At 54.0% G+C, this 26,533-nt stretch overlaps 1 protein-coding gene across 26 annotated transcripts in view; it reads left to right on the forward strand.

Annotated features, from left to right (window-relative positions):
* Positions 1-26,533, forward strand: part of KIF1A (kinesin family member 1A) — a 91,344-nt gene that overhangs the window by 14,785 nt on the left and 50,026 nt on the right. For 25 of the 26 annotated variants that reach the window (XM_059167471.1, XM_059167474.1, XM_059167475.1 and 22 more), the window contains exons 2-11: positions 7,223-7,387; positions 14,894-14,970; positions 15,531-15,710; positions 16,385-16,450; positions 16,883-17,061; positions 18,058-18,169; positions 19,577-19,654; positions 20,371-20,436; positions 20,966-20,983; positions 26,427-26,502. In XM_059167471.1, the coding sequence (XP_059023454.1) occupies positions 7,282-7,387; positions 14,894-14,970; positions 15,531-15,710; positions 16,385-16,450; positions 16,883-17,061; positions 18,058-18,169; positions 19,577-19,654; positions 20,371-20,436; positions 20,966-20,983; positions 26,427-26,502 (958 nt within the window). In that variant the 5' untranslated portion in view covers positions 7,223-7,281. Of the gene's footprint in view, positions 1-7,222; positions 7,388-14,893; positions 14,971-15,530; positions 15,711-16,384; positions 16,451-16,882; positions 17,062-18,057; positions 18,170-19,576; positions 19,655-20,370; positions 20,437-20,965; positions 20,984-26,426; positions 26,503-26,533 lie in introns of those variants that run through there. The other variant, XM_059167496.1, reaches the window with a different exon arrangement.

A 26,533-nucleotide genomic window follows, 5' to 3' on the forward strand; every position in this document is an offset into this window, starting at 1 on the left:
GATTTTGTAGGGTTTTATTGTTGTTGTTTTGTTTTTTTGGTATTGATGTCTAGCTCAATTCTACTGTGGTCAGAGAACATACACATTAGGATTTTAATTTTAAGTTGAAATTTGTTAGAGTTTGATTTATGACTAGTATATGACCAATTTATATGTGCAATTTATCTGTCTATCTATTTAGTAGGCTTCATGCCCAGAGTGGAGCCCAGCATGGGGCTTGAACTCACAATCTGGAGATCAAGACCTGAGAGCTGAGATCAAGAGTCAGTCACATAACCAGCTGAGCCACACAAGTGCCCCTTTATGTGCACTTTAAAAGAACGTGTATGATTTATAGTTTCCCTTCTCAGTATCTGATAGAAGAAGCAAACAAAAAATGTTTATCTTTTTATTTTCAACCTTGTTTATTTAACCTTCAACCTGTTTATTTAAAGGTGTCTCCTGGGGGCGCCTGGGTGGCACAGTCAGTTAAGTGTCCTACTCTTGATTTTGGCTCAGGTCATGATCCCACTTGGTGAGATGGACCCCATGTTAGGCTCTATGCTCAGCAGGGACTCTGCTTGAGATTCTCTCTTTCCCTCTGCCCCTCCCCCCCATGCAGGCTTGTGTGCGCACACACTCTCTCTCTCAAATAAAGAACATATTTTTTTTTAAAAAAAAGTTGTCTCTTAGCAACAGAATAGAATTTTTAAAAAATCTGTTTTGATGGTTATGATGTTTTGCCGGGAGTGTTCAAGCCATACTAACGGGTTTTTATCTACAGTTTTAAGTCTTCATCTTCCATTCAACCTAGGATTTTTTGCTGTTGTTTTGTTTTTCCTCCTTGGTTACCTTCTATTGGATTAATAAAATGATGTACAGGGGCACCTGGGCTGCTCATTCATTGGGTGTCTGCCTTCCGCTCAGGTCATGAACCCAAGATCCTGGGATCGATCCCCATATCGGACTCCATACTTGGTGGGAAGCCTGCTTCTCCCTCTCCCACTCCCCTGCTTGTGTCCTCTCTCACTGTCTCTCTCTCTGGTAAATAAATATTAAAATAAAATAAAATAAAATGATGTACATTTTTTTCTGTTCTTGCTACTAACTTGTTGGTTACACATTTTTTCCCTGTTTTTTTTGATGATTACCTTAGCAGTTGAAACATGTATCCTGGAAAGTCTAATATAAATTGTTGCTTTTCCACTTATCTGATGATGCTGAAACCTGACCTTGTCTTATGGCTTTCATCATTGCTGTTGAGAGGTCAGTTGTCATTCCAATTTTTGTTCCTTTAGAGGTTATCTGTCTCTTTTTTTCTGGCTGCTTTTAGGACTCTTCCTTTTTGGCACTCAGTCTTATTATGATGTGCCTTTGTGTAGCGTTCTTTGTATTTATCCTACTTTGTGTTTGTAAGACTTCTTGAATCTGTGGGTTGATGTACTTTAGCAATTTTAGACAATGGTCATTATCTTCTTCTTCTTTTGACAATTTTATTTATTTACTTGATAGAGGGAGACAGTGAGAGAGGGAACACAAGTAAGGGCAGTGGGAGAGGGAGAAGCAGGCTTCCCGCTGAGCAGGGAGCCTGATGTGGGGCTTGATCTCAAGACTCTGGGATCATGACCTGAGCCAAAGGCAGACACTTTGTGACTGAGCCACGAGGCTCCCCTGTCATTATCTTCTTAAGTATTGCCTTTCTCCTATTCCATTTCTTCTTTTAGCTTGCAGTTACTTGCATGTGAGGCCATTTCACTGTGTCCTATATTACTCTGACTCTATTTCCTATATTTTCCATTCATTTTTTTCCTGTTCTTTAATTCCTCCAGTTCATGAACACTGCTTTCAGCTGTGTCTAATTTCTTGAGTTCTTAATGTCAGTTATTGTGTTTTCAGTTCTAGAATTTTCACTAGAAATTCTTTTTCATAGTTTTAGATCTTGCAAAAGTCTCCATTTTTCCATTTATTTTCTCTGTCCTTTTCTCTTTATTTTGAATATATAAGCCATGGTTATTATAAAGTCCTTCTTTGATAACTCCTAGATCTGGATCATGTGTAGATATGTTTTTTTTTTTTTCTTTTTGTGGTTTTTTCTCCCCCCAATTTGTTTTGAATCCTATAGGCCTATCTTTTTTCGTGCCCTGTGACTTTTGATTTAATGTCAGATCTTGCTTATTGTAACACAGAAGAGGCTTGGGTGACTCACCTTTTTCTTTCCAAGAGGATAGAGTGGACAGTCATCCCTAATTCAGGCAAAGACTTAGTTGACTGAGTCAGGGAAGCATCGCAGTTTTGCTAAGCTTTGCTCTCCCTGTGGTTCTGCTTTTAGACTCTGTGCCTTTCAGGGCTTTCAAATCAGGCCCTGGTATGATTACTGGAGCCCCTCCTCCCATTGGATCTTGAATGCTAATCCTTGTCTCCTTAGCACCTGACAATGCAGAAGACTCTTCTTTGATTTGCAGAGGATTTCTGTTTGGATTTTTAAACTCCTGACCCTCATACCTTTGCACTTAAGAGGAGAACTGGCTGAGTGAAGCTTCCTACTTCTTTCTCCTGGGATTTTGACCTCTCAAGTTTGCGTCTCTTGACCAAAAACTCAGTGGGTTTCTCCATCCCTCAGCAACAGCTCTCTGCCTGGGAAGACTCCAGATTCCCAGCCTCTTGCCCCGTGCCCAGAATGCAAATGCATTTAGGGAGAAAGTGCTGTGGCGTGTTGGAATGTTGTCTCCATCCCAGCAGCCCCCCGTCTCTGGAATCTTGGCCTGCTAGTCTGAGTGGCTTCTGTAGCTCTTTGATTCACATTGTGAGATTTTACCTAGCTTCTCTAGCCAGAAACAGTGGGAGGGATCATGGATGTGTCTCCAGCCCTTTTGCCTGGAAGGGCTCTGCTTTCCCTACTCTGCGCTCACACCCGCTGTCTACCTTGGAGCCATAGCATAGTGTCCATGTATTCTTGTAATCCTCTCAGAGGTGAGGTTTTAGCTCTTTTTAAATATGAGAGAGCCAGTTGCTCCAATACCAGTCTCACCCAGTTCCCTGAAATGCTGCCTTATCATTCATTAGGTGTGTCTGTCTGTCCGCCTGTGGTCATGCTTCATCTTTTCTGTTCGTTTCTATTCATCTGTCATTGCTGGACTTTGGAAGTCATGACAGCTTTATAGTAAATCTGATAGCTGGTAGGGTATGTTCTTTGTTCTTATTTTTCACTGGTCTTTTTGGAACTCTTGCATAATTCCACTGAAAATCCTGTTGGAATATTTTGCTTACTGGACTAGCACTGAATTAACATATCTAAATTTGGGAAGAACTGAAAATTGTGCAATATTGAATTGAACATCTGCTTTCATAAATATTTTCTTTATTTCTAATTATTTCCTATTTCAGCACTGAGCATTGCTCACTCAACAGATATAGCCTCCTTTTTTCCTTTTTTTTTTTTGAAGACATGAAGGCATGTTGCTAAATGCTAGAAATCTCATTTCAATTTACATCCACACCAGGAATTCATGACCTTGCTCTTGCCCTTCCCACCCCAGCTGGAATAGCCTAATACTTTTCTCCATCTGGAGTGTGGGGGAGATTTTGCTGCCTAAGGAAATGCAGATTCCCAGGGAGCCACATCCTTCCAATCCCCTCCTTGGTGACCATATTTGGAGGTGAGAGGGTGAGACTGTTAAAAAAAACCCCTTAACTTATAGTGTGTGGGTAAAAGTGTGTGCTGTGGCTACAGGGGCTCTGGCATGTGGCTGGTGTGTCTGCAGCCCCCAGTTTTGCTCCCACCCACCTGGGCTTTGGCTCATGTCTTGCACTTGTCAGCCCTCAGTGGCCAGCTGCTCTAGGGCATCCCTCTCTCCCTGCAGCCTTTGGATGGCTGTGCTTGCCCACGGGGTGGTTCTGCTCCACATCTAGCCTGTGCTGGGGGGGTCCCGACCCTGGGTGGGGCCTGGGAGTTTAAAGCCTGAAGTCTGCATTGATCCCAGCCCCTGTGGGGCTCCCTCCATCTTTGTCAGGATCCTTCTGCTCTTGAGAATCTCAAGCCCTCTCCCCTAAGCCTTTGCTCTCCTTGGATGCCTCTAGTGATGGGGGTTCACAGCTGAATGGGCACTTTGGTTCATTTTAGGTGGCAACTGGTCTTCATGTCAGGCTGAGTTCTGTTTTCTGGAGCTCCTGGCCATTTCTGGATGGCCCACATCTCTCTGCCTGAGTTTGTCCTCCTCCATGTTCCCAAGGGCCCTGTCCTGCAAGCCCCCAAGCCCCCTTGGGTGGCCGGCTACATCATCAGGCTGGAAGCTTGTTGGAGGCCTGTGGGAAAGGGCTTTCAGAGTGGCCAGAGCAGCACGGTAATTTCGCAGGGAGCTTTTGCTGGCTTTCCTCAGGGTCCCGGGCCCTGAGAGGTGGAATCGCTTTGGGGTCATCAAATGGCCTCAACCCTGTCATTTCACAGAAGGGTAAACCAAGGCTCAGGGGTTAAATCACACGGCAGAGACAAAGGCAGGAACGGGACTGGGTCCCTGGTCCCTGGCTTGCATCTCCTCCACGTGAGGTCGATGCCAGGAATGCCCCCGGCGGCTGCAGCCTGAGTTGGGAGCTGTGGGACATAGTACTGAAATGCAGCATCTGTCCACTTGCTTAGGACCGTCTGTCCCATCGTTTGGATTTGCTGAGCTAACCATTTCCTTTCCTGCTCATCTGGACATCAGGTTATTGCTGGCTCCAGCTGCCAGTGAGAGCCCTAGGATGTAGGGTATGGGAGGACATTCTGGAACCCTGTCCTATTTGAAAACACCCTTGACAGGTTTAAAGGCCCAGCCTATGTCAGGGTCAGGCTTTTGGGGGGATGATCTCCGTCCCATGACTGCTGTCCCCACTGCTGGTGGGAACCCACACACCGCTCGTTCCCACAGGGGAATGGAGATCGGTGTGTCCACCAGGTCCCTGGCCAGTGGGTTGGGCCAGGGCACAGGAGCACGAGTCAGAGGGTGGTGGGCTTCTGTGGCTCCCGCTGAGTGCACCTGGCACGGCCCCCAGTGCTGAGCTGCCCGACCCTCTTCATCCTGGGCCTCAGGGTCGGGACGCTGCCTCGTTGTGGCAGGGACACCACAGGGCCCCAGGTGCTCTGAAGAGGCCTGGCCTCAGAGATGTGTTTGGCAGCATTTTTCTGTGGAAACAGATGCTTGAAGATGGTTCTGTTCCTGGGACCCCCTAGAAGCTTCCCTGGGAAAACAAGGCTGGACTCTGGCCCTGCCAGGACCTGTGCCTGTCCACTGATCCCAGCTGCTGGCCTCACAGTGGCCCCGGAGCCTTGGCATGGAGTCAGAAGGAGAAGGACTGGGTCGGGGGCTGGGTAAGGGGCCATGTTGCATCTCCCTGTCAGCCATCTGCCAGATGGGGCGGCTCAGCTTCAGCCTCAGGAGACTCACCCATGTATCATTGGGTCTTCAGCAGCTCTAGCTTTGGTGCAAACAAGATTTTTCTGTCGCTTTGTGGTTCCTTTGAATATTTGCCTGCCCACCAGGTGGGGCTGGAGGCTCTGCGTTGCCCCAGCACCATGGGACTGTCCCCCAGTGCCTGTTACTGTACTCCTGCCCACAGGGACACTTGGCCCTGCCTTGGAGCCCGGGGCAGCTCTGTGCTGTGCCTCCCTCCCTGCCCCTCCCTGGCCTCCCCAGGGTCCCCCTGGCTGCTTCCTTTCCCTGCCATCCCGCATGCCCCAGCAGGGACCCCCACCATTCCCCATGCTCCAGCAAAGACTGGCCCCCCCCTTACTGTCCCCACTGCTCCTCAGCAGTTTGGATGTGTTTCTCTATAATCTCTGGGGTCTGTGTGAGATACCTATGCCATTCCCATTCTCCACCGTTTGTGGTCTGTAGTTCTCTCCGGAAGCTACCAGAATCTTTCCATTAGCCTCAGTTTGCTTGGTGTGTGACTTTCTCCTGCCAGCGGGCTGAGTGGTGATGCTTGAGTTTGGAGATTCGTGACTGGCGGTCCTGGGAGGTTTCTTTGAGTTCTCTCTCAGTGGCTCCTTTTCCCTGATCCTCAAATCTTATCTCTTCCCTTTCATGGAAAATTACTTAATTCCAACCTTTTGGTTTACTTTCAAAGTTTATGTTTTCATATTTTTAATTTCCAAAACCTCTCATATTCATTAGAAAGCCCTTTTGAAAATAGCATTCTCCACCCATTCGTGGGCATAGCAATTTTTCTCTCTGAGAATATTAATTACAAGGAATTTAAAAAATACTTTTCTTCTCTTTCCTGCACTGTTCCTTGCTGCTTGCTCCTTTCCTGGTGGTTTCAGTGTCTGTATTTCTTGCTGGAGGGTGAGGTCCTGGCAGGTCTCCCCAGCCATGAACTCCGCATGGGGATTTCAGGGCTAGGCATCTTGGGGGTGCCTCAACCCTGTCCCTTCAGCTGGTGCTCCATGCCTGCCCTCATCTGGGCCGCGGGTCCTCAGGCTGGGCAGGGCTCTCTCCTGCCAGGTGGTGGGGGAGGTCCAGGCCCTGGATGGCCACAGTGGAGGGTGGGGCCCTGGGGGTCTTCCCTAGACTGCCAGGAGCTCTGAAACATGATTCCACAGTCTCCCAGTCTGGAGGCCGAAAGTCAGAGGTCAGGTGTGGACAGGGGGGCTTCCTTCTGGGCTTTGTCTGCTGTCACCTTAGCCATTCCTTGGCTTGTAGAAGCATCGCCTGGATCTTTGCCTCTGTCTTCACCTGACACTCTCCTGGTGTGTGTCTGTCCAGTTGTTCTCTTTCGTTAGGACTCCATGTTGAGTCTGGGGCTTACCAGACTCCTGCATGACCTCATCTTTACCAGTCACATCTGCAAGGACCCCATCTCCAAATAAGGTCACATTCTGAGGTCCTGGGGTTTAGGACTTCAACACAGGGATTTTGAGGGGACAGAATTCAACCCATGGCAGGTTTAATGCTGGCTTTCCATCAACACCCATTTTTGGTCCCACCCGGATGCCACTTTCAGAGGCGCCAGGAGCCTTTCTGGGTCCCACTGAGTGCATTGGCTTGTTTCTTGTTAGGCTCCGGATTTCCAGGCTTGCTAAGCCAGGCTGTACTTGTGGTGTTTCTTATCCATAGCCACCCCCGCTGCAGCCCCCTGTCCCTCTGGATTGGCATCACACGCAGGCCTCCTTTAGTGGGATTTTGGAAGGGAGAAGTTTGCTGGCCCCCAGAAGTAGCTGTTCTGCCTTTCTGTATTGTTTCTAATTCATGTCTCCCTTTTTCTCAAGGTCTCCACGCTCACTCGGGCTCCCAGCACTGCTAAGGGTGACCCACAAAGGCCGGCACGATGGCCGGGGCCTCGGTGAAGGTGGCGGTACGCGTCCGCCCCTTCAATTCTCGGGAGATGAGCCGAGACTCCAAGTGCATCATCCAGATGTCCGGAAGTACCACCAGTGAGTACTGGTTATGGGTGGCCATGGGCGGCTCGTTGCTGGGGCCTGGGGAGCCCCCCACCCCGGCTCCCTCATCGACACATGGGGTACCGATTCCCTGAGCTAGTGGCAACAGATGATCACCAGTGGGGGTGGGGGTGGCTCCTACAACAGTTCTGAAGGCCACTGTCTAAAGTCAAGGTGTTGACAGGGTCTTGCTGCCTCTGACCTTCTAGACCAGACTCCTTCCTGCCTCCTGCGGCTCCAGCTGGTTCGACTGTCTGGACCTGTGGCCTGCAGTGGCCAGTGGCCTTCACAGGTGGAGGGCGGGTGGGCTAGGTGGGGGCTGGGCCCTCAGGAGGACACTTGCTGTCAGCACTGGGCCTTGTGGCTAGAGTGGACGGTCACTGAAACCAGTCCTCCACGGTATGTGACCGAACTAGCATTTAAATAATAACTTGAAACACAAAAAGAGAACAGAATGCTGACCCCCGGATGTAGGACCCACCCTGATCTGGTGTGATCTCACTGTAACAGCTAATTCCATCTCCAAAGACCCCGTTTCCAAAGAAAGTCACCTTCTGAGGCTCAGGATAACGTGAATTGGGGGCCCACTTCCCACCAGCACATGAGGTTCTGGATCTCATCTCGCTTCAGCTGCCCCCGACTTATACATATATATGTCAGTTCATTCCAGCCTGTTCTTTTCCCTTGTTTATGACTGTAAGTTGTCTCGAACATTCCTGAGGAGAGGAGGCCTGCAGTCCCCATGCTGACAGGCGGGAGTTAGGGAGGGAATGACAGTGTGGTGCTCAGGAAGGCAGGTGGGCCCTGACAGCTTCGTTAGCACACAGGCTGCTGGAGGGAAACAGCACCCACTCCCTGCCTGGCCTTTGCTCCCTGGCCTTGAACTTGTGGATCATGTTGTCCCCTCATGCAGACGAGTGGACAGATTCTTTCAACCCGAGCAGCACCCAGGCCAAGAAGTGGAGCATGGCCAGACCCTGGGAGACCCTCCTGCCCCCCGTGTACCTTTGCTTCTAACACAGAAGTTGGGGGGACTTGTTTTGGTCCTATGAAAACTGAGGCAGTGTCTGGGTTATGTCTCCAGCTGACTAACAGTCTGTCCCCAGGCCTGTGACTTAAAACGAGAATTCCGGGCTCAGCCAAGTGGTTTGCCCCTGGGGTCCCTCAAGCACCGCGACTATCACCACCGTAGGCTCAGGGGCCACAAGCCGTACCATGTGCTTGCTCTCATTTCCCCCAGAGGCTGTGGGATGGATGGCCGGCCTCACCCCCCACACCAGCTCTCCAGGTGTTTAGGGAGGGGCTGGCCAAGGGGAGAGGCACTCAGAGTAGAAGGCAGCTGCCTCCCTAGGCCTATTGAGGGGGTGAGGATTCAGGGGTCTCTAGAATGTTCTGGGTACCTTAGGCTCTGTGGGAAGGTGTGGGGGTGGGGAGGGGGTCTTTTCAGACTCCTTCATCCGGGGTGGGCAGGTTGTGGAGGTCCCGCTCAGAGCTCGCTCAGGGCCACTGGGCACAGTGTGGCCATGTGCATCTGAGGTTTTGTCACAGTGCTTAGGAATGGTGTTGCCTCCACTGGGTCCTTGGAAGCAGACCCTGATGTGAGGATTTGGGTGCCAAAGGTTTATTAAAGAGGGGGTCCCAGGCTATGTGGGAGAGAACGTGGACCTGGGGAGAAGCTGTGGAGGATGCTGATGCATGGGTGGCTGCCCCAGACAGCAGGGGTTGGGTCACTGGGACCCTCTGGCATAGAGAATGTATCTCCGCGTTGTCCTCCCCTGAGGCTGGCTGCTTATCCAGCATCTTCCCCAGCATGAGCCAAGGGTTGGTCCAGGGGCTTGGTTTCCTTATGACATGAGCAGGTGCTCAGGGGGTATGACTCATGCCTAAAGGTTGGAAGCCAAGGCCTGCACAGGAACTGTGAACTCTGGGTAGGACCCATGACATCCTGGGTGAGAACAGTGACCCCTGGATACAAACCATGACCCTGGGTGAGAACAGTTACCCCAGGTTGGAACTGTGACCCCTAGTGAGAACCATGACCTCTGATGAGAAATATGACTACTGGTGGGAACTGCGACTCCTTATGGGAACTGCGACCTCTGGTGGGAACTGTGACCCCTGGTTGGAGCTGTGACCTCTGGTGGGAACTGTGACCTCTGGTGGGAACTGTGACCTCTGGTGGGATTTGTGATCTCTTGTGGAAACTGTGACCCCCTGGTGGGAACTATGACCTCTGATGGGATTTGTGATTTCTGGTGGGAACTGTGACCCCTGGTGGGAATCATGACCTCTGATGGGAACTGTGACCCCTGTTGAGAACCATGACCTCTGGTGGGAACTGTGACCCCTGGTGGAAACTGTGACTTCTGATGAGAAGTAACCACAGGCTGGGAACCATGACCTTTGCTGGGAGCTGTGACCCTGGGTAGGCAGAGGACATGTGCCCAAGGAGCCGACAGGGTCTGCCATGTCACTGTCAGATGATCCCAGACATCAAGAATGATGGTGGGGACCCTTGTTCCCTCCTGGACCAGGCCCTGGCAGCACCACCCTCACCTCAGACAGTAGCTGGGAGTCTGGGCAGGAGCGGCTCACAGGTGACCACACCCTCTGGGAGCTGGCAGGATATAGAACAACACATCAGAGTCAGACCCATCTCCCATGGAGCTTGGGAGTGGTCTCAGATAGGGTGTGACAGGTGCCAGGGAAGCAGACAGCTGGAGGAGATGATGAGCTGTGGGGTGGAAAGCTCTGACTGGCCTCTGGCCTGAAAGACAGAGACGCAGAGACACAGACAGACAGAGATGAAAGAAGTGTCAGAAGAATGGATAATTGAGAAAGTCACTCGGGAAGCTGTATTCATCTGGGAGAAAACAGAGTAGTGATGGTACTGGTAGAAAGTGCTAGAAGCCATGTCAGAAGTGTGGGTGAAGGCTAGGGGAGCCCAGAGGAGAGGGACACCCTCCAGCCCTCGGTGCAGGAAAGCTTATCTGTGGAATGAGGTCAGTGGCCAGGATGGGTTTTCTTCCTGGCGACTTTGGGGCAGAGTTGTGGGGGGTCCCCCAGCCAGGCTGAGGTGGGCCTGCATGGAGCTGTTTGGGCGGCAGCTCACAGCCACGTTGTCAGTGTAGGTGGGGCCCGTGAGAAGGGGTGGGGATGCTGCTCTTTGTGGAGGCTATGCAAGGCCTTAGGGCCAGCCCGTGTTTTCAGCAGGGAGCACTTACCCAGCAATACGGAGACTCCGGGGAGCGGACCGCATGGCCATTCTGGCCACGCACTGGCTCGTCAGGGCCCCGTGCCAGGCCGTGAGTGTCAGGGTGGGAGGCCATCCTGCCTTCCCCGATCCACCCCCTGGGATGTTGACACAGTTCTTGGATCTCAGATCCAGGTGCTCACAGAGATGCCAGTTCCCTGAATGGGCCTCTCAAAGCCATGCTGACACATACACATTAGAAACATTCACTGCTAAACATCCTTTGTCCTCCTGTGTTTATCACCTGAATGAACAATGCCCTTCCCTTGAATGGGCCAGATCCGCTGGTTTTGTGAGCCAGGCAAACTGCATGGCAAACGCTTCTGTCCGCCCCTTGGCAGGCCAGTGGAGGTTACCAAGGGGTGCAGACTCCTGTGTGTCTCCCCACGTTCCCACTGTGCAAGACAGCAGACGTGGGGACATCTGGCAAGGTTTCCCGTCTTCTGAGTCCTTCTGGTCCCACAGAGGAAGACTCTGGATGGGGGTCTTTCCGCCGCTGCACCGCTGAGGCCCTGTAGGCAAGGCTGGGCCTGCGTCTCCTGCCTCCTGTGTCCCCCATGGGCCAGCCAGCACCCCGAGGCCCTCTGCACTGGGGGGAAGTCCGTTTCCGGGGACAGATGAACGGAGACAGAAGTGATTTTGCCAAGGTGTCCATAGGTTTGGTTACCTCTGAGACTCTGAGAGAATGTGCTTCTGACCTGTCTTCTGCTTGTGGCGGCTGCAACAGGCCTGGGCTGGCCTCTGTCCTCACGTGGGCTTTTCCCTGTGCATGTCTGTCTGTCTGTCTATCTCTGGTGGACCCTACTTTTTATATACAGACCGCCCTAATCAGCACGATCTCATCATTACTAATCTCATCTGCCAGGACTGTATGTCCAAAGAAGGTCACGTGCTGGGGTTCCCAGTGGATGTGAATTTGGGGAGGACACTCCTCACCCAGGACAGTGCCTCTGGAGCAGAGGGGACAGACCAAGGCCACAGGGCCAATACATCCAAGGCCTGCCCCCAGCCCAACCAGGCTCCACAGGCCCATGCTCAGCCTGGCCTTCCTGCCTCCAGCCCTCCTCTTGGATCCTGGCAAGCTGGTCCCAGTGTGATTTCAGGCAGTGACCACCATTCTGGAACATTCCAGACCCTTCTCCTCTGCTCTAGGGGTCTTTCTCCCAAAGGCCCTTGTCAATCAGCAGCCCTCGCACAGACCCAGGTGTTGGAAACGCCTAACTCATCTAAGCCTCTACTTGCTGTCACTGTTCTAGAATGTTCTAGGCTTCAGATAGAGTGAGCCTGGGAATGGAAGGCCACAGAAGGGAGCTCGGTGGTGGCACCACTGCAGGCCTGTTCACGGTGTTCACAGAGGAGCCCTGGAGGCCGGGAGCTGGGGCACCAGCCTCAGCTCAGGGGGCAGTTGCCTGTCTCTCCTGCCAGCCCCATCCAGGGAGGGCTACACAGCCCGGAGCCATCTTCTCCCCTGGAATTGCTCCCTTAGAATTCTTCTCCCTTAGAATTATAGTGGGTGTCCTGCTCACAGAGTCGCAGTGGTGGCTGTGTGTGTTGTCCCCGTCGTCCGGCATGGATGAAGACAGTTCCCGAGGCATGGATGGGGAGACCAAGGCTCTGTGATGTGTGTCATCATGTGTGGCTGCATGGGAAGAGCAGGGTGGACATGAGGCCCCTTCACGTCATCAGTAAACATTTGCTGGGCACGGGCCTTAGGAGGCTGCCCTCTGGAACCCCAGGGCAGCAGAACTGAGGCTCTTAGTGCCCTTGGGTGACACACCAGTGGGGAGGCAGGCAACACACACATCAGTGCCCAATGGAGCCAGACCAGCAGGGACAAAGGCAGTGTCTTGCAGCATTAAGAAGGGGTGCAGTGATGGGGGGGGCACTGGGAGTCACATCTGGTGGAGGGAGCTTGTCCCAGTGGGTTGGGAGAGGGGAGGACGTGAGTGCTCCTGTGCACGAGGAATGCTGGCTCCCAGGGTTTGGACTCTCTGTTCCCTGAGAGCCCAGTAGTGTTCTGTCTGGTCTGTTGCAGTGAGCCGTCTCCCCAGTCCAGCGAGTGTGCCATGGTGGGCATCTGGTAAACCAGCTCGCCCGTGTGTGGGCTTACATGAACACACATGCACACACACACTCTTGTGTGTGCACACACATGCGCAACATGCTCTCACATGCACACATGTGCATACATGTACACATGTGCACCACTCACATGCACACACGCATGTGTGTACACATGCACACATGCTCTCTCACACACTCACATGCACACACACTCTCGTGCACACACTGACATTCTCGCATGTGCACACACTGGCTTCCATCAGTCCCTCCCTGCCTCCCTTCCCTGTCCAACCTGGGGCCCCCACCAGCCACATCTCCATCCCTGGCAGGTGCCTGTCCCTTGTGTGCCCTCTATTGTGCACTCTCTGGAGGGGCCCTGCCCAGCCCCCCACCCCCCCCACCGCCCTGGCCTGGCAGGAGCACGCCCCAGGAGGACCCTTCCTCCTCCTTAGTGCCACACAAGGAGAAACTCAAGCCCCTGAAGGGAGGATTTGCTCTAGCAGAGCAGCCCTGTCTCAGCGTGCCTGGCGAGGGTTTGGAGGTGAGGAGCCGGGCCCAGGTGGATCCTGGCTTCCAGTCTCACTGCATCTGGAGCTCACATCCCATCTGTAAAGGTCCCAAGAGCCCATGGGACCCCCCAGGAGGGAATGGGGAGAGGTGACAGGCAGTCTTGAGTGCCGGAAGACCTCTGCCTGATGGTCCTCGTGGCCGACTCTCCTGTGGCCAGCTCCTGCCCTTTGTCCCTCACTGTTGGCTGTCCCCAGTCACTCGGTATTGAGCACAGCTGTGCTCTGTTCCTGGGAGCCCTCCACCACCGCCGCAGGGAGCCCGCAGTCCAGGAGAGGTACATGGCAAACTCCCCCAGGACACGGTCAGAGCGAGGTTGGCACCCAGAACCGGGCAAGGGTCACACGGGACAAAGGGAAGCAGGCTGGACAGGGTGGAGGGCCATCGGGGGCCTGGCCCGGGCTTGGGTTAGGAGGTGTTGTGATTGTTGTTTCCTTGGCGCTGGCATGATCTGTGCTTGGGGTTCCAGTGGCTGCGTCCCCAGGTCCCCTCAGGAATTGAAAGCAGGGCGGCTTTCTGTCCTCGGCCTTGCTCCTGGAGGCAGCATGGATGTGAGCTACGCTTGGCTCCAAGGACAGCACTGTGACGGTCAGTCACCTGCTCCATCTGCTTGTTTCCCAAATGTGCTGGGTGATCTCCCAGAACTCCTCAAACCTGGGGTCTGGGGCCCAAAACTGAGTCATCCCTGGGGACAGGTTATAGGCAAAGCCCGTGCCGGGAGTGGGGCACTCGGGCCGAGCAAATGGCTGCGAGGCCTGCCTATAGGGCAGTTGCAGGTTTGGATGGTGGCCCAGCAGGCAGTGGGTGGGTGGCCTGATGGGGTTAGGGGCCTCGGTGGCTCCTGCCTGACCCCCAGATGCATGTGGCCTGTGGCTCTGGCACATGGGAAACACTGGAGTGGGGTTCCATGCCGGCCTGGGGCAAAGCAGCCTGGGGTAGGGGCCTGCCAGTTTCTGTGGTCGGCACAGCTGGTGGCTGATGGCACCACCATACTTTTGTGGCTTCTTTCCTGGCTTGAAGAAATGACATTCTGGGTGTGGTACCTCTGGCCAGCGTCATGTGCCACTCACTGGGGGCGGGGACCCTGCAGAAGATGGTACCAGGGAAGCCCGTGAGAGCAGGCCCACAAGGCACCAGCAACATGGGGCAGGAGGGCCCAGCTGTGTGACCTGCAATGGAATCCCGTGGTGCACGGATGAGCCACGCAGTAATGAGCCACACAGGGAGAAGAGCTCAACCTTGCCCATGGTCTCCAGCCTCTGTGTGTGTCTCGGACGCGTGTGTGCAGAGCAGAGGGGTGGGGTGGGGAGAAGGGCTGGACCGAGGCATGGAGGTGGGCTGTGGGGTCTCCCGCTGACCCAGCGTCTGCAGGAAGGAACCCATCTGGGTGCCATGAGGAGGCATATATGGGCAGCAGGGTCCACCTGACGGAGGAAAGAGGCACACATGGCCTGTCTGACTGGAATTGGAGCCCTGGTCCTGTCCCCCTGGTGGACTGGCTTGTCTGGGCCAGAGGCCTCCCTCTCTTGGGGTACCTGTCTGGGGGGTATATACCACATGCTGATGGCCTGTCCCCCCAGCAGAGGGTTAACTGCCATGCCTGTCCCCCTCTGCAGCCATCATTAACCCCAAACAGCCCAAGGAGACCCCCAAAAGCTTCAGCTTCGACTACTCCTACTGGTCACACACCTCGGTAAGCCCAGGGCTGGGGTTCGCGGGACGTGGGGGGTGGGCTGCAGCTGTGTGGATGTTTGACCTGTCCCCTGACCTCTCTGAGATGTCTGTGTCTTTAAACAGGGCTGCCGCTGGGGCAGGGGAAGGAGGGACAGGTTTGAGACCCAGGGCGGGGCGGGGAGGGGGCTACTTTCCCAAGTTGTATGTGGAAGGTCACCCTCAGTGGTGACATGCGTTGTTAGGGTAACTCCCTGGGACCTGCGTAAAGCAGTCCTGTTAGGAGAGCATTCCACATGGTAGCCCGGTCCCTGGGCTCCCTGGGCCTTCCGTCCCGCCCTCCCAGTCCCAAGGCTGCTGGCCATGCCTTCATTTTGAGCATTCTGTCTCCTGTTCCTGCCTCTGACCCTGGTACAGCCCATTCACTCTGCAGAAATGCCCTCTGGCCAGCGCCTTCCAGCCCCTTCCCCGGGGAGTGCACCCTGCTGGGCAGGGTTAGGACCCCTGTGCAGGGAGTGTGCAGGGATGGGGGTACAGGGGTGCATCCGGCCTCCTACAGCTGTGTGGCCTCCTGTCTTCCAGCCCGAGGACATCAACTACGCCTCCCAGAAGCAGGTATATCGGGACATCGGAGAGGAGATGCTGCAGCACGCCTTCGAGGGCTACAATGTGTGCATATTTGCCTACGGGCAGACCGGGGCTGGCAAGTCCTACACCATGATGGGCAAGCAGGAGAAGGACCAGCAGGGCATCATCCCACAGGCACGCAGGGGTCAGGGAAGGTGGCACAGGGCCTCATAAGGGCAAACCAGATGGGTCTGCACCCACTGAGGCGGAAGGACCCGGCAGGGTGCCCTGGGAGAGTAGCCACAGGAGGACAGGATCCAGGAGGGAAGGTAAACCGGGAGGGCAGAGGGCATGGTGGAGCAGCAAGGGGCAGAGCTTCCCTGAAGAGGCTGGAGCCCTAGACCCTAGCGCAGGGCTCTGTGAGGCCTAGTCGTCTGGGCAGAGAGAGATGCTTGGATGAGGCGGGGCCTTTGGGTAACTTAAGGCTGAGACAGATGCCTCAGTACTGCTGGGACCCGGGCCTCCACCCCACCAGCTCCCCTGGGCAGGCTTCTGGATCTGTGCTGGTTAGCACTTGACCTGGCCTGGGCAGGGGAGAATGCCAGGTAGTCTATAGCATAAGACACCCTTGCCCACGCAGAAAGTGGGAAAGGATCGGATATCATCCAAAAGGACTCCAGGACTTAAGCAGAAGACAGCTGCTCTTAGGGTGCAGGCCTTCTCAGTGCATTTGAGATGGACTACTGGGGAGCAGGAGAGGCCTGGAGAGCTCGGGCTGCCCCCAGCACCTGGGGGCAGCACCTGGGGGCAGGCCTGTAAGAACAGCCCCATTGTCCCCATCGTCTGACGCTGTGTCCTCCGCCCCGCAGCTCTGTGAGGACCTGTTCTCCCGAATCAACGACACAACCAATGACAACATGTCCTACTCCGTGGAGGTAGGGCTCCCTGAGTGTCTGTGACTCCAGCACGGAGGGGGAGGTGGTCCAGGTGGTCCCCTGCTCAGTGAATGTTGATTAAGTAGCGCTCTGTGCCAGGTGTGAGGACAGGTGTCTCCGCGCTGCATAGCCTGGTTCTGCTGTGGCCGCAGTGCCCTTGGAGTGTTCCCACTGGACGGGCCCCCAGGATGGGGGGTGAGCAGGAGGGGGAGGCCAGCTGGAGCGGATGGGCTGACAGCCCAGCTCCTGCACTCACATGGGCTGGGGGTCCTTTGCATGCCTCCCCCTACCCAGCAGGTGGCCCCGTACCCCTATCTTAAGAGTCCCTGATGACAGCCCTGTATCCCCACCTTGGGGGGTGGTTCCCTGCTGGTGGCCCCCTCGCCCCCATCCCTGCCTGGGGGTCCCTGAGGGAATGTCTCTGCCCTGCAGGTCAGCTACATGGAGATTTACTGTGAGCGCGTCCGCGACCTCCTGAATCCCAAGAACAAGGGCAACCTGCGCGTGAGGGAGCACCCACTGCTGGGGCCGTATGTGGAGGACCTCTCCAAGCTGGCCGTCACCTCTTACAATGACATCCAGGACCTCATGGACTCAGGGAACAAGGCCAGGTGCGTGCCGGGTGGCTGGTCTGTCCTCCCGGTGCCTGCTGCTGCATGCCCCTGTGGAAGGCCTGGTCCCTGGGGCACCTCTTGGTCTGTCCAAGAGCTCCCCCTTCTCTACCATGGCGGGGTGGGCCCCGGGGGCCTGAGGCCACGGAGGGCACATGCCAGCCTGGGAGGGGTCTCCAGATCCCCACCCTGTCCCCTATGCAAGGACTGTTCCTCTGGGGGTGGGGTGTTGGTTTGCTCCCTGGGGGGCACTGGTGTCATCTGTGGTGGCTCCCCAGGGGCTCTCCCCATGGGCAGCTGCCCTGTCAGACTCCATGGTCAGGAGGGCCAATCTTGCCTTTTCCGAGGGCGAATGGCTCTCCAGATAGGGCACAGGGTAGAGGCTCTCAGCAAAGGGCCGAAGGGAAGGCATCGCAGGGCACAGGCCGTCTGTCTCCCTGGCTTCACTGTGCTGGGGGTCTGCCCCGCAGTTATGGCCCAGTTCCCCTCTCTGCTGCCCGGGGCCTCCAGGAGGGTGAGGGGCCTCTAGCCATCGCGGCCCTGTGAGTGCGCTGTTCTGAAGAGGCCTCTCCCTGCTGGGGACTTTCAGATGGTGAGCTTGGTCCAGTGGACGCCCTATGGTCTCCACACCTCAGCAGCATGGGGCGCAGCTCCTCGACTCCCCACAGGCTGCCTTGGGCTCTGCCCCGGGGCCTGCTTCTGGCCCTCCCCAGACTGGGACAGAGATGGGCGCCTTCTTTCCCTCTTGGGTGGGGCTTTTCTGTGTTGTGTGAGGGTTGTCTGGGCTCTCTGGAGCCCCTGTCAACAGCATCTGGCTGTTACTGGTGGCCAGGTGGGTGGGGCCCTGCTCGTGCAGTGATAAGAGGCAGCGCCAGCATGTGGCTGGGCAGGGCAACCCCGGGGAGCCAAGGGGAGCAGGCCCAGCTGGGTCATCAGCCACTCTCACTCCCTACCACGGGATGACAGGTAACCCTGTGTGGCTTCTGTTCCCCCCAGGACCGTGGCAGCCACAAACATGAATGAAACCAGCAGCCGCTCCCACGCGGTCTTCAACATCATTTTCACCCAGAAGCGCCACGACGCAGAGACCGACATCACCACGGAGAAAGTGAGTGTGGCCTTGGCAGATGGCAGCCGTCTGGGCAGGGGGCGGGGGTCAGTCCCGTCAGGCAGAACGAGGAGGCCAGGGCAACCGCCGACCCACAGGGCATGCACCGCGTCCCCCACGCTGGGTGCCAGGCCCTCACAACTGTCAGCCTGGTGGCTGGGCCTGCAAGGCCACCTTATCTAGACGTTGGGCCCCACCCAGCATCTACCCCAGTCCGCCTCCTGCCTGGTAGTTGTGGTGAGGACGGGGGCCCAGGAGGGCCGGCCCCAGAGCTGCACCGCAGTGGGTGCTGGCGGCCCTTGAGGGCCAGGGGCCATGGGTGGGATGAGCGCCTGTCACGGGGGTGACCGTGGGGCCTGACCAACGGGCGGGAGCGGGGGCCCTGGCATCCATAGGCACAAAGCTGAGGCTGTGCTGGCCGGCGCCACCCCGCTTGCGGCTACAGATGCCTTTCCCACACATCTTGGCCTGCGTGGTGGCCCCGGACAGACACCTTGTCCAGACATGTGGTCTCTGTGTTCCCCAAGGGGCAGCCTGGCTGGCTCACAGCTTCTTCCTGTCCCTTGGTGGCTCTGTTTCTGGGTGTCAGGTTTTCTCCGTGTTATCTCCCCTGACCCACGGTCCAGGCCTTCTCCTGGGGGTGTCCCAGTCTTCTCCTGACTGGCAGTACCCCAGGGACTGCAGGGTGTCTGGGAGAAGTTAGCCCCACTTAGGCCCCAGTCATGCCAGGGTCACCTCAGCCTGGTGCCCTCCTTGCAGAGAGTCACGATGGCCCAGTGGGACCAGAGTGTGGAACTGGAACAGGGTGGACTGGGCTGGGGGCCACCTGCTGTGACACCCTCCCACCCCCTGCCACTCAGCATGGGCTCTGGGCACCAAGAGGGTATCTGGCTTTTAAAGTCTGGGCAAATCCTGTCTGCATCTGCAGTGGCCATAGATCGGGAGAGCCTGGGTTTTTCTGGAACCCATGTGGCAGCATAGCCCAGGCCGTGGCAGTGTCGCTTCCTCCCCAACACCGCCCGGTCACTGGGCCAGCCAACTATGCCCCTGTGAGGCAGCTGAGCCGCTGGGGCTCTGGAATTGGATTCGGATCCCACCATAGACAATGAGCCCATCTGTGGAAACAGGTGACAGGACACCCTGGGGAGCTCTGTGGGGAATTCCGTGCCGACAGATGAAGAGCACCCTGTGTGCTGAGAGCAGCACAGCGGCAGCAGCAGACATTTTAGGGGCCAGGGATGCACAGCCTCTCAGGGATGTGGGCTTTGACCTCAGGCAGAGCCTCGGACAAGCTGTGAAGGGAGGGAAAGTGCAGGGTCAGAGACCATCAGGCCCAGGGAAGGGCTTGGCCATGTCCCCACAGTGGCCTTGTGGCCTCTTCTGCAGCTGACACAGTTGCTGTTTCAGGTGAGCAAGATCAGCCTGGTGGACCTGGCCGGGAGTGAGCGGGCCGACTCCACAGGAGCCAAGGGCACACGTCTCAAGGTAGGGGCTGGACTGGCGTGTCTGTGACCCTGCACCTCGCTCACCTGGCAGCCATGTCTTTGAGGCTGGCTTGCTCTGGGATGGGCTTGGCAGGAGGGCTCGTCTTCGGGCTGGAAGGGGTTGGGGCCACCCCGTTACAGGGCGAGCCCGGGCAGGGAGAGCAGGGGGCACAGGAGGAGGTGTGAGGAGGCCAGGAGTCAGAGGGCTGCGCCCGGCACACTGGCTAGGGGCCAACAAGGATAGAGACCCCAGCAGGAAAGCTGGGCCTTTCGCGGGCCCTCACAGTGCCTTGGGTATCGGTGTGTGGCTTTTGTTCCAGAACACAGGCTGTGAGGCAGACAGTCTCTTGTCAAAGCAGTCTTCAGTGTCAGGAAGTAGAGCCTTCATGTTCCAGCCTCCCTTTGGTGCCACAATACCCAAATTGTGGGTGGGAAGAGGTTCTGGAAATTGTACCAGCTGGGTCCCAGGGCTAGTGTGAGATGTTACGAGGACCCCCAGGGAGCCTGGAAGAAGAAGGGCAAGTGTACTCCCCTGGCCAGGGTGGGCCTTTGCCTGGCTTCTTGCCAGAGCCCCCTGTGCTCCAAGGAGTCCTGGATGAACAGTCAGGGCTTGGCAGCCTTAGCCCCTTGTCTCATGGCATGAGGCCCCAGGGGATCACTCTGGAGTGAGAGGGTCCTGAGGCTTCCTGATGTCCTGACTGTCTTCTCCCCACACAGGAGGGAGCCAACATCAATAAGTCCTTGACCACGCTGGGGAAGGTGATCTCTGCTCTGGCTGAAATGGTGAGCTACCTTTGGGTTTCTAGAACTGGGCGGATGGAATGGGTTGTGGATCCCTGTCCTTCCTTCTGGAAGGATGCTGGGAGCTTGTCATACCTGTGCCAAGTGCTATCTCTATCAGGGTGCCTGGGGTTCAAGGGAAATCTCGGAGATGTGAAGGGTGTGTGTCCCTAGGCTACGGATGGTGTCGAAATTTCCCCACCAGTACTGGCCATTCACCAAGACACCTAGGCTTTTGTCCAGAGAAGGACAATTCTTACAAGGCCCCAACCTTTTTCTTAAATAGTTTGGGGTGAGGGAAGAGCTGCTGGGTAACAGCAGACTGAGAGATCGCTCTGTTGTTTGGCCTGTCAGGACCAGGGTGGCCAGCGATGGCCAGGTGGTGAGTGATGGGCCTTTCGCAGGCTCTCATGGTGACTTGGCTCACCTAGTGGGTTCCTTTGCTCTCTGGAGCCCACTCGTCCTTCCCTCCCCACACACCCTGGGTCCCCAGCCTCACTCCAGGTTCTCAGATTCTATCTTTCTTTTCCAGGACTCTGGGCCCAATAAGGTAAGCTGCTTTCTTCAGTTTTAGGGGGAGGAGTCTTCAGCCATTGCACTGGGGTCTAGAAGCAAGGAGTGCCTTTAGTCCTAGTTCTGCAAAGGTCTTGGCAGTAAAAGTACCTTTTGTTTGTGCACCTAGCAGACAAACACAGTGAGCCCAACTCTGAGCGAAGCTGTGTATTAGAACAACACAGCCCTGCAGGGACCACAGCACGATGGGCGACATAGATGATAGACATAGAAACAGAATTATGAATTGGTATAAATCTCACAAAGAAAAAAAATGGACTGTGAGCATGACCCATACACAAGGTAGCCTTTAGTCAGTATGGCCACATAAGCTTTATAGGACAGCTAGCTTTAGGGCTAAGACCTGAGGAGTGGGGAAGAGCCACCCGGGTAGAGGGGTACTCAGCTGTGCCATGTAGTTGGAAAGCCCAATGTGAGAGTGCTGAAATGGAAAAATGTTGATTTATGTAAGGAATTGCGTGGGAAGAAATGTGAGGAACCATGTGGGGAAGCATGAGGAATTACGTAAGGAAATGAGAGGAAGAGTGTGACCAACTATGTGGGGAACTGTATGAGGAAAGGTGTTAGGAACTGTGAGGAAATACGGGAGGAACTAAGCAAGGATCTGAGAGGAACTATCTGTAGGAACAGTGTGAGTATTTGTGAGGAACTATGTGAATGATTTTGTGAGAAACTATGGGAAATGTGTGTGGAATTGTGAACAGTGTGAGGAATTATGAAGTATTGTGTAAGAAACTCTGAAAACTGAGGAACTGTGAGAGGAAGTATCTGAAATGGGTTGAGACAAATGTGGGAATTGTATGAAGAATTGTGAGGAACTACGTGGGCAACTGTGAATTACTGTGCATAGGACTGTGTAAGGGATGTGAGGAAGTGTGAGAAATGGGTAAAATGCACATGGAACTGTAAAGGACTGTATTGGGGACCACAGAAAATTGGAATTGCGTATGGCACTCTGTGAAGAATTGTAACTGTGACAAAATGCATATGAAAGTGTATGAAGAACTATGAGTAATTGTGTGGACTGTTTGAGGAACTATGGAGAATGGTATGGGGAGCTAAATGGGTAACTGTGTGAGGAAACCAAGGAACTGTGTGGGAACTGTGAGGAACCTTGTGAAGACAATGTGAGGAACTCTGAGGGAATGTGAGAGGAAGTGTATGAGATTGTGTGGGAATTGTGTGTGGGAACTGTGAGGAACTGTGTAACTGTGTGGAGAACCAGGCAGGAAACATGTGAAGAATTGTGAGCACCTGTGGAGGTATAGGAAATAGTTGGAATGGTGTGGGAAAATATGTGGTAATTGTGTGTGGGGAGAACCTTGAGGAACTGTGTATGGACCTGTGAGCAACAAAGAGTGACTATGTGAGGAGCTGTGTGGGGAACTGTCTAGGGCAAGTGTGAGATACTAGTAGGGGGAACCATGCAAGAGGTCTGGCATTGTATCAAGTATTGTGAGGAACTGTGTGGAATGTGTGAGGAACCACTGAATGGAACTGAAATGGGAAAGGAAGTATGTGAAACAGTGTGGGGAACTGTATCTGTGAATTTGGAGGAGTTCTATGTGGAACTGTATGAAATACTGGTGACTTATGAAAGGAATTGTGAAGGATTATGTGAGGAAGTGTATAGAGAGAACTGTGTGGAATTTTATGAGGAACTCAGTGAGGAACCTGTGCGAACTGTGAGGAACTATGAGATAAACTGTATGGCAAACTGAGGTACTAGGAGGAACTGCGAAGAAATGTGTCAAGAACTGTGAGAAAATGAGAGGAACTCTTTGAGGACCAAAAAGAAACTGTGTAAGAACAGTATGAGGCAACTTTCTGTGGAAGTGTGTTACGAAGTGTGTAGGGAGCTGTGTAAGATTGTGTGGAACTGTGAGACGAAGTGTGTGAAACTGTTTGAGGAAACTCTGGTGAATTGTATGTAGCTGTGAGGAACTGAGCGGGAAACTATGAAGAAACTATGTGGGGTAACTGTATGGGGAACAGTTTGAGGAACTATGAGGAATAGTTTGAGGAAATACATGAGGAACTGCATGATTCTGAGGATTTCCATGAAGAATTGTAAGGAACTGTGGGAGAAACTATGTGAGGAATTTGTGAGAGGAACTCTGTGTAAAGAATTGTGAGGCACTTTGCAGAACTGTAACAAGTGTGTGAAACTATGTGGGTGGACTGTGTGGGAATTGTGTGATTGACTTTTGAGGAAATTTTTGGAGAACTGTGACGAACTCTGGACCGATAGGGGGAAATTTGTGGGGAAGTATGAGGAACTGGGTAGAACTGTGTGGGGAACTATGTGGAGAATTGTGAGGAAACATATGTGAACCCTGTGAGAAATTGTGGAACTGTGAGAGGAAGTATGTGAAATGGTGTGGGGGAAGTATGGGAGTTGTGAGGGAGCTATATGGAAAACTATGTGAGGGACAGTGTGCAGTCCCTCACACAGTTCTTCTCAGTTACTTACAGAGTTCCCCACACAGTCTCAGTGCAGTTCTTCACACTGTTCCTGGCACAGTTATACACACACACTTCCCACATAGTCAGTGGGAAAAGGAATGTGAGGAACTGTGAGAAACTTTCTGGGGAAATGCATGCAGAACTGTGTAATGGACTATGTCAGGGATTTGTGTGGAAAAGTGTAAGAAACTTTGAGGGAATCTGTGTGAAAGTGTGTGGAAAATTGTGTAGGATTTGTGTGAAAATATGTGTGTGGAACTGTTTGTGGCACTGTGTGGACTGTTGGTAATTGTGAAGAACGGTATGAACTATGAGAAAGTGTGTGGAACTGGGTGAGAAACTGTGAAGAATAGTGAGGAATTGTATGTGGACTTTGTGGAACTGTGAGAGGAAAAAATTGTGTGGGGGAGCTGGGTGAGGAACTATGAGAGGATCTGAGATGAAAACCATGTAAAGCACCAGGTGACTCCTGTGGAGAACTGTGAGGAATTGTGAGGAACTGTAAGGAAATAGATGTAGACTGTATGAAGAATTGTGAGGAACTCTGTGTGCACTGTGTAAGGAAACATGTGGAATGTTATGGGGAAACTAAGTGAGTAGCTATGTGAGGAAACTGAGGAACTGTGAAGAATTGTGTGAAGAACCGTTTGAAGAACTGTGTGGGAAGTATGCGTGGAAATGTGTTAGGGGTGGTGTGAAGGATTATGTCAGGAACTAAGAGGAATTATGTGAGGATCTGAGAGGAACTCTATGAGGAACCATGTAAGGAACTGTGAGAAGAGCTGTTTGAGAAACCATGTGGAACTGTATATAGAGTTGTGCAGTACTGTGTGTGAAACGGGAAGAATTGTGAGGAACTGTGTGAGGAATTGTGTAAAGTCTGTGTGAGGAAATGTGGGGCAAGTGTGAGAAACTAGATGAGGAACTGAGGAACTGTTGGGAACTGTATGAATTGTGAGAAACTAGGTGGAACTGTGAGAGGAAGAATACAAAATGGTGTGGGGACAGTGTGAAAGTGCTGAGGACGTTTTCAGGAATTATGAGGGATTGTGGGATTATGGGTGGAAGTGTCAGGAGCTGCTTCAGGACTGTGTAGGGAACTCTTTAAAAAACAGAATTATGTGAGTGACTTTGAGGGGGATCTGTGTTAGGAGCTGCGAGGAGCCCTTTGGGGAAATGTGTGAAGAACTGTGAAAGACTATGTCAGGAACTATAAGGAATAGAGTGGAACTATGCGAGGAACTCAGAGATCTTTGTGAGGATCTAGGTGGAACTATGCAAAGAACGATATAAGGAACCAAGAAAGAGGAACTGTGTCATGAACTGTGGGAGGCATTGTGTGACAAATGGTGCAGAATTTATGGTGGACCTGAAACTGTGCAGGGTGCTGTGGGGAACTGCGTGAGGGAGGAAGGGACTGTGAAAGAACATGTGAGGCACTGTGGGAACTGTGTGAAGTGCTGTGGGAGGAGTTGCAGTAGAAACTTCTTCAGGATTGAATGTGAAAGGTTTTGAGGCTCAGGGCCTAGAGCAGGGAGCATGGAGACATGTAGATGATGAGGCCAGAGAAGGACAGGGGCCTGATCCATTGTCAGGAACTAGCTGACTGTGGTTGGATGGGGAGCAGCGGAGGGGTTTCCAGCACCACTCACAGTCTGATCTAATCTGGCATGTGCTGCTCAGGCTGTTGCCTGGAGAATGGGGACCCAGGTGGCCTGGTGTGGTGGTCAGGAGAATGGAAGTCAGTGTCGCAAAAATCTGGGTATGAGGTGACGGAGGCTGGGAAGGCAGAGGAGAAGGGAGAGCAGCGACTAGTTCTGGGAGGGGCAGGAGCATGACTGAACAACGCTGATGGTGCATGGACAGAGCAGTGGAAATGAAGGTGACTCCTGGTCATCGCGGAAGGGACTGCGTGATTGTGGGGCATTTACTGTGGAAACAAGGACTATGACAGATGTGGCAGAGGATTGAGCCTCGGGAATGAAGTAACCCAAAGGTCACATAGAAGTACAGTTTTCACCCACCAAGTGTCAATGGAGAGAAAAAGGCCGTCTGTCAGTCCTGAGGAGCTGTGAGGAGAGGGACACTAAGGCCCCACCGACAGCGAAGCCAGCGCAGGATTTCGGGAAGCCATCCTGACCTCGTGTCTCAGGAGCTTTCACAAGTTATGTTCTCTGAGAGCCAAGGGAGCGCCCATTGGAAATCATCCTGAGGAACAATGACGGAAGAGCTTCTGCCCAGAGAAGTGACTCAGCCCTCATGGAAGCCCCTATGTGCGTCGCCCTGGGTGGGGAGTCTGGGGGGCAGGCGCCATGTCTGCTGGCCCCTGCAGGTGCTCAACAAATACTTTTAAGCAACTCCACAAGAACTAGGCACCACTGGAAGCTGAGTATCCATGATCAGTGGACCCTTCAGTCAGTCCATTAGTCGTGTCTGTAAGGAGCAATGGTTCCTAGCAGCCAGCAGAGGCTGCTTCATCCTGAGGGGAGAGGTGGGGGAGCAGGTTCTAATGAAGGAGTCTGTGCCTGGACTGCAGCAGAGGGAAGGGGAGTTCCATGTGGATAGAGAGAGGTGAGGTGGGACCTTTTCTTTTTAGTCAGCAGAACCAACAGTGCTGCTTGAGGAGGGGGCGATGGGCTCAGGTCTATTCTTCTGACAGAGTGGAGGGAAGGCAATGGCTCTGTCCGGCTGTGTGGCCCAGATGTGTGATGGGATGGGCTAAGGAGAACCTGAGGCGATGGGACAGCAAGTCTGGTTCTGGCCCTGAGTGTGGGCGGCTGGGGGTAGCACCGTATGGGGCAGGTGGGGAGAGGCCTTGAGGACTGGCCTAGCCCTGCCCTCCACAGCAGCCTTTGGCTTTGGGGACCCACCCCACAGACCCTTGGCTTTGCCCCCTCCATCTCCGTTCCCCTCCAGTGGGTTCAGGGTTGACCTGGAATGTTCTTTCCCCACAGAACAAGAAAAAGAAGAAGACAGATTTTATTCCATACAGAGATTCTGTGCTGACCTGGCTTCTCCGAGAAAACCTGGGTGAGGACTCTTTGGGTTCACCTCTCCCTAG

The sequence above is a fragment of the Mustela lutreola genome, chromosome 3 (genome assembly GCF_030435805.1).
Source record: "Mustela lutreola isolate mMusLut2 chromosome 3, mMusLut2.pri, whole genome shotgun sequence".
In the NCBI taxonomy this organism is placed as follows: Eukaryota; Metazoa; Chordata; class Mammalia; order Carnivora; family Mustelidae; genus Mustela; species Mustela lutreola.